This window comes from Arachis hypogaea, chromosome 7 (assembly GCF_003086295.3).
Source record: "Arachis hypogaea cultivar Tifrunner chromosome 7, arahy.Tifrunner.gnm2.J5K5, whole genome shotgun sequence".
NCBI lineage: Eukaryota > Viridiplantae > Streptophyta > Magnoliopsida > Fabales > Fabaceae > Arachis > Arachis hypogaea.
In genome coordinates this window covers 14,801,759-14,809,477 of record NC_092042.1, presented here as the reverse complement: position 1 = coordinate 14,809,477, position 7,719 = coordinate 14,801,759, and the positions used below count along the sequence as shown (strand labels likewise).

Sequence of the window (7,719 nt, the reverse complement as noted above, 5' to 3'; positions counted from 1 at the left end):
AAAAGGTCCTACACCATTAGATGTCATCTCACACCATTAAAAATATTGATGATGGCTAATTGATGGCTAAACATCACAAATTCTGCTGGTCTCCTAGCACTCCTCTTATTTTGAATTAAATGGAGGCAGATGTTCTGAATTGAATTGAATTGATAATCTCTAAGAGGAAGAGAAGAAAGAGGAGGAGAAGAAGAAAAAGAAAAGAAGAAACACTTCGTGTGTAAATTTGAAAGAAAAAGAAGAATGGATGTGCAAATTTAGAAGAAGAAAAGGAAGAAATACGAGGAGAATGAGAAGGAGTGTGTGATTTGAAAAGTTGTTACTACAACTTGGATATACTTGGATAAGAGTTTTGCTTGGATATAAAATTTTATTCTAAATTAAATCAACTTAAATTATAATAATTTAAATTTTAAATTAAATATTTTATAATTTTAAAATTTTAAATTATTTGAATAAAATTGGATAAAATGAAAAAATAAAAAACAAACCAACATTTATATCGATGTATCAAAAAGTTTTATACATACCAATACATTTAACTATTGGAGTAAAATTGGAATAAAATTGTTAATTTTTTAATTTAAAAAATTTAAATAGTTATTTTTTTAAATCAAACATTTAATTAATCTTACTAGTACAATAATATGATTACCTAATATTATAGTTAAATCGTTATAATAATACATATATTGAATATAATGACATTAATTCGTTAGATTTAGATCGATATCTCGTACCTGATTTATGTGCAACTTTTCAAGTTATGTCATTTCGAATTTTTTTTAATTTCTATTTTATCTGAGTATATAATATAAAGAATAATGGATAATGGCACCTCTTTAAGATGACTTATTATGATTATTCTACTACTATATCTGAGTATATATTATTATTTTATATGTGTATATATAATATTAAAATATAGATTAAATATATATAAAATATGTGTATTAATAATTTAATATATAATATTATATATAATCGAACTAGCTCACGAGTTAATGAGTTGAGTTAATGAGTTGAGTTTATCAAAATTCAAATGTTTATTTAATTTATGAATTCAATTTTAAGTTTAAGTTTGGCTCACGAACCCACGAACTCACTAATCGAGCTATTATTGAATAGAGCTCGAGCTAGCTCATGAGTTAGTTTGATTCACTTGGAGCTCTACATGCAATGAGTCTTTTGAAAATTTTGTTTGCATGAAAACTTTCAAAATCACATTGTTAGATGTCATATTTAAGGTATGTCTAAAATGAGCTCAACAATTATGTGTTTATTGAATGAGCCATCTTTATATAGACCATTAGATTTTATTAGATAAAAATCAAATGCTAATATAAAAGAAGAGCATTGATGGACTCTAATAAATATAGAATATCTTAGTATATAAATAAATGCTTTAAATAGCAATACTTTAATACACAATAATTTAAATGATAACAAAATCTTTTATTCATAAATAATTAAATATAAAATATATAAATACAAAATATATGAGTATTTTTTATTTATTAAAATTAATTATTATACAGAAAATTTTTATAATATTAAAAAATTATATTAAAATAATATTTTAAAATATAATATAAAAATATAAAATAATTAAAATTTTATTTTATATTACTTGATAAATAATTAAATTATTAAATTTAAAATTTATTAACTAATTATTTTTATTAAAGATATTATTATATAATATAATTTTTCATAAAAATATTTTAAAAATATAATTTATTTAAAATATTATATATAATACATGAAAATATTAACTTTTTTATTGTTTTCAACTTTATTTAGAAAAATAAAATAAATAATATAATTTTAACAACATACCTAAATAAAAAAGTTTATATTTTCTTGTATTATATATAATTTTTTAAATAATTTTACTTTTACAAATATTTTAATAAAAATTATATTATATATAATATATTTAACAAAGTAATTAATTAATAAATTTTAAATATAATAATCTAATTATTGTCAAGAAATATAAAATAAATTTTAATTATTTTATATTTTTATGTTGTAATTTAAAATATCATTTTAATATAATTTTTTAATATTATAAAAAATTATATAATAATTAATCTTAATGAATAATAAATTTATATTTTTTGTATTTATTTATTTTATATTTTTTAGAACAAAATATTTTTATCTTTATATAATAAAATATGTGATAATCTTCTTTATATATATATATATATATATATATATATATATATATATATATATATATACTATTTATTAATTTTTTATATATTAAATAATTATAATCGTATAATAAAATTGAAATAAAAAATATATTAAATCTATTACAGTAAAACAATTTAAAATATCATTTTAATATAATTTTTTAATATTATAAAAAATTTTGCATAGTAATTAATTTTAATAAATAAAAAATATTCATATATTTTGTATTTATATATTTTATATTTAATTATTTAAGAATAAAAGATTCTGTTGCCGTTTAAAGTATTATGTATTAAAGTATTGTCATTTAAAGTATTTATTTATGTATTAGGATATTCTATATGTATTAAAGTCCATCAATACTCTTCTTTATATTAGTCTTTGATGTTCATCTAATAAAATCTAATGATCTATATAAATGTGGCTCATTCAATAAACACATAATTGTTAAGCTCATTTTAGACATACCGTCATATTTAGACTTCTTTACGTTTTTAAAGATTTTTTTTACTACATTATGGATGCACATATTTAAAATTATAAATTATCTATCTATTATACATTTTGTTAAATATTATATTTATTTAATTTAAATAAAAAAATTCCCTTGACAAGGAGAGTATATTTTTGTATTCAAAATTTCAAATACTCAATTCAATAAAGTCTTCAAATTAAGACACTAGAAAACTTAACTAGCTTAGTCCGTAATTATTATAAAAGAAATAGTAGTGATGTTATTGATTACGCTATTTTTAAATCTTAGACTGAAAGTGATTTAAATCTTAATGCTATTAAAGTTCTTAGTAATTTCACTAGTTCACTTTATATCAGAGCATTCTGTAACTTTAACTTTTTTTTGGATTTTTTTCCGTGTCCCACTTTATTTTGTCGTGTCTATAACTAGAATTAAATTTCTCAGATAAGCCTCTAATTCTCTTGAACAAAATGAAAATCCGGAATTAGAGGTTTAAGCAAGGTTCTGAAAACCGAACCGGACCGACCAGTCGAACCGGTTCAACCGGGAACCAGCAGTGCAAGCGGTCCGTTCCTACCTTTATAACCGTTCCAAAGAAAATCGTTGGAAAACCGGCGAATCGGCCAAAAACCGGTCGATTGGGCCAAATCGGTAACCGATCGGTTCGGATAAAACGACACCGTTTTTAAACTTGTAAAAAAAAAAAAGAAATGGATCCATCGATCCAGTGATCCCTCGTGACCCAACCCCCCTCTTCCCCCAATCATTCATTCATCCATGTTCTGGAGAACTCTGAATGAAAGAAACCCTAGCCGCGTTGCCCTCCGCCTAACTCAGTTCCTCAGCGTCGTCGTCTAACCCAGCTCCTCTTCGGCTCTTCATCTTCACTGGCTTCTCGGCACGGACCCAGGTTAGTGGCTTCTCTTCTTCATTTTCACTTTGGTCGTCTTCTTCAATTTTTGCTCCATTTCTGATTTTTCTTCAAGTCTGCTTCAATTTTTGTTCAACTCTGCTTCAATTTTTGTTCAAGTCTGTTTTGGTCTTGGTTCAAGTCTTCTTCAATTTGTTGAAGTTTTGATGGTCCTTGAAGTTTGGTTCTGAATGTTTTGTTACTCTGTTTTCTAATTGCTGTGAATGTTTGAAATTTTGTTACTCTGAAAGTTTGGTTCTGGATCTGTTACTCTGATGGTTTGAAGTTTGCTATGAATGTTTGAAGTTTTGTTACTCTGATGGTTCTTTTAATTTTTCTCTGGTTACTGATGGCTTTGTTTAGTTTCTGAATGCTCGGTTCTTCTTCTTACTTTTAATTTCTGAATTTTTTGTTCAAATAATATTGCTAATACTCTTCTTCTTCTTCCTTGCTAATGGTCTGTTTAATTTAGTGTCATCACTGTTGAGTCTGTTTCAGTGTCTGATACTCTAATTTGTGATTTTTGAATCTGAAATTAATCAAATCATTGATTTTGTGTTGTTGAAATTGTTGATTAAAATAAATTTGTTATGCTGCTGTTGCCATTTTTTAATTTTTAAGTATGATATTTCTTAATTTTTGTTGAAATAGTTGTTGATTTCAGGATTTATAGTGATTATTTGTTGGTGGTATTTAACTTTTGTTGCTGCTTCTTTTTTCTTTCTTCTTTTGTTTCTTATTTCTTTCTTCTTTTGTTTCTTACTGATTTTCTATATTGCATCTATGTTTGACATTATTATTGTTTTGTTTCTTACTGATTTTCTATATTGCATTTATGTTTGACATTATTATTGCTTTAGCTGTTGAGCTTGTATTTTGATAATGTGCTTCGGTTGCTTTAACTCTTTCTAATGCTAACTTATAACAAAGTTTTCTTCTGGCAGATTTATCTTAGACACTTTGAGTTGCATTGCGAAACACATCCATGCACAAAGATACTGGAGGTATTACAAGCAACATGCTTGGAGGTTTATCCAGCTGTCTTAGGAGATCCATATTCGGCATCAATATCAATATCAACGACCACATCAAAACCACACCGTTTTCCGCAATTGCCATCACCACAGTAATAACCGTTTTCCGCAATTGCCATCACCACAGTAATAACGTAAAAAATTTACCAACTCATACTTGATTCTAATCTTCTATGAACCAGCAACACATACAAAAAATAATTTATTTAAAAAGTTTTACATTTTTCTTTTCCTTAAAAGTTTTAAATAATTGTAAATATTCTTATGACATACACTACTGTGCTTTAATAATGCAATTAGGAAGAAATATTTGTGATGATGATAAGAATTAAGAACAAACGAAGTCCACATAGATTGGCAGTCATGGTAGTTTTATCGTGTGACCAAGCACTAAACTCGGTTAATTAATAATGTTATGAATACATAGAGAAAAAGTTTTCTTGACCCAGTAAAAGCTAAGCAGCTTAACAAACAGAGAGGCATCTATTTTCGCTTTGGTGCTCGCAAGTCACAACACTAAGCAGAGGAATCTTCATCCAAAACACAAACCATGTTTTTAACGGTTAAGATATTCAAAAATCATCAAAATTTCTAAACTACTATCGAACAAAATAAAAAAGTGGCATATATAACAAGATCAGGAGACATATAGCCCAGCAACCAACTAGTTTAAATATGAAACTATACTAAATTCATACAATTGCATATTCCACAAATGCTCGATACACTTCGTCCTGTTTTAGATAATGTATCATCCTTCGCTATCTGAAAAATAACATAGAAAGTAGAAAGGGTGAAACAAATATTCTTCGGATAAAAAATAATCCATCCATTTAATTATTTTCAGCCAATAGGATTATTAAAAATTATTTGCTTTTAACTTCAAGAAAAACATAACTCACAGACAATAGTTTGACTTAGCATAGTATTCCCTTTTATTGTTTTGTTCTATAATTCTCATAGGTGAGTTATGTTTCTTCTTGAAGTTAATCATCTGCCATAGAAGTACACCAAATACTTGAAACTTAAAAAGTTATAGCGATATACAGACTTGTGCTAAAATCACTCATAATCTTACTATGACAGAATAAGAACAAGCCAAACTAACAATAACATTAAAACTTAGAAAAACTGAAACTAAGCTGCAGGAAAATCAAAATTGAAAGACTGTCAAATTAATTTTTTTGTGAGTTGGATTTTGGTGAACAAGTGAACTAAAACCTCCATTTTGCTTCCCTTTCCTCCAACTCCCAAACATAAAATTCTTGAATCAATGGAGATAAATATATATCATACAATACTAAAATGCCATGAACCTAAACATGTCAAAATAAAATCAAAATGCCAGAATCCAAAAAAACAAAAATGCAACCAAGATATATACCTAGGAGGACGACGAGCTATTTGCTTGATATATCAACTTAGCCTGTTCGGCATAGAATTCAGCTATCTCCACATACAATTTATTTTCAGCGTCTTTGAACTTCCTCCACCTAGCCTCGATGTCTTCCCTCTTTGAGACTCCAAGTAACTCTATTCCCTTTCTAATATAATCTTCACCGAAAGGCTTACCAAAAGTCCCATCGTACCTCAACATTGAAGTCAAAGCTAAACTAGTCACAGAAAATTCACTCATCCTTCTACCTTCATTTGAATCCAAAGGTTCAGAATTTAGTTTGGACTTTGCTTCAGCTTTTCCTTTTGAATGGGGCACTAGCGCCTTCTTCGCAGCCTTCTCATTATTAACTGTATCCTTTTTCGCAGTTTCCTTGAGAACTGCTTCACCGCCACGGCCATCGTGGCCCCAAACATTCTTTCCCAACTGAAGTGCTTCCAACTCGTGCGGCTTTAAGGTTGTCCCCTTGCCGTTCTTCTCTTTTATTAGGATGTTTTCAAACTTCTTCTTCAGCCGGCGGATCTTCTCCTTCACTTGCATGCATGATACATTTGCCCGAATCAAGTTCGACCCCTTCATAAAATCGTAAAATTCATCAGCGCATTTATAGGGTTCCTTCCCTGTTTTCGCGATGAACTCAGACAGGCCTTTCAAGATACCTATCTCATCTTCCTCGCTGAAAACCCTCTGAAAGAGGGATTTGGATTTCTGCGGATCCTCTTCAACGGAGCCGACGGCGTTATCCTCCTGTGCCTTCTTCCCACGTTTTGGTTGCTTCGAGTCGTCGATACTGTTTTCAGCTGCGCGCTTTGACCCGGAAGCCGAAGGTTGAGACTTCAACTTTGGAGAGGGTTTAGAAGAATATGACGAGGGTTTGGAAACCTTTTGCGGTTGAGGCTTCCTGGGTTCATCTTCGCCTTGGTCTGTGTCTTCGTCCTCGTCAGATGAAGTTGCTGCTTCTTCTTCCTCGCTGCTATCTTCTTGTTCGGGCTGAGGCCTGGGAACCTGCGATTCGTCGTCAGAGTCTTCAGGAGCGACTTGCTTCTGCTTCGCCATGGAAACTCCGAAATTCAGGAGGGAAAAAGTGAATTTAGGATTAGGGTTTGTCTTAGTTCACTCTCTGGACAGACTTGGCGAATTTTAAAGGCTAGGGTTTCGTTTGGGAGAGACAGTGGGGCGGTTTTCTTTTTCTTTTTTAATTGAAAAATCGGAAATCATAAAAGAAAATGCCCGGTTCAAACGGTTCACTAGTTAACCGTCAATTAAATCGGTTTTTTTACCGAATGTATTCCAGATAGTTTTTTGCTTAAAATTTTGATTTTTATTTAATCCAGTTGAACCAATTAATTCAATTAAATTTTTAAAATTATGAATTATTAGCGGCTCAATAAACAGTGTCTGTTCAACCGCTTTTTTATTAAATTAAAAAAATATCTTTATATTTTATTTTTAAAATTATAAATTTAATATCAATAATTAAAAAATAAATTATAAAAAATAAAAATTTTAATTTATTTAGTATATGTAAAAGTATAAAATAAATAAATTTAAATAAAAAAATAAAAAAATTTATGTTATTACTATGTTTGACAGATTTAAGATAAAGATTTACTAATATTATTTTCAAATTCGTTATTTATATATTAAATTTATTTATTTTTTCAATCCTATTTAATTTGGAATAAATTTAAAAATTTAT

At 28.1% G+C, this 7,719-nt stretch overlaps 1 protein-coding gene and 1 long non-coding RNA gene across 2 annotated transcripts; one reads left to right on the top strand and one right to left on the bottom strand.

Annotated features, from left to right (window-relative positions):
- The first annotated feature begins 3,392 nt into the window (after positions 1-3,392).
- LOC140174460 (uncharacterized) lies at positions 3,393-4,943 on the top strand. Its single transcript, XR_011863756.1, has 2 exons — positions 3,393-3,590; positions 4,546-4,943. It is a non-coding gene; the product is annotated as an uncharacterized lncRNA (long non-coding RNA).
- Positions 4,944-4,994: 51 nt separating this feature from the next.
- On the bottom strand, positions 4,995-7,350 carry LOC112702585 (probable transcription factor At1g61730). Its single transcript, XM_025753693.2, has 2 exons — positions 6,009-7,350; positions 4,995-5,389 (listed from the first exon to the last, which is right to left on the bottom strand). Exon 1 carries the CDS (start codon positions 7,074-7,076, stop codon positions 6,009-6,011), a length of 1,068 nt encoding a protein of 355 aa, XP_025609478.1. The 5' UTR covers positions 7,077-7,350; the 3' UTR covers positions 4,995-5,389.
- Positions 7,351-7,719: the final 369 nt, after the last annotated feature.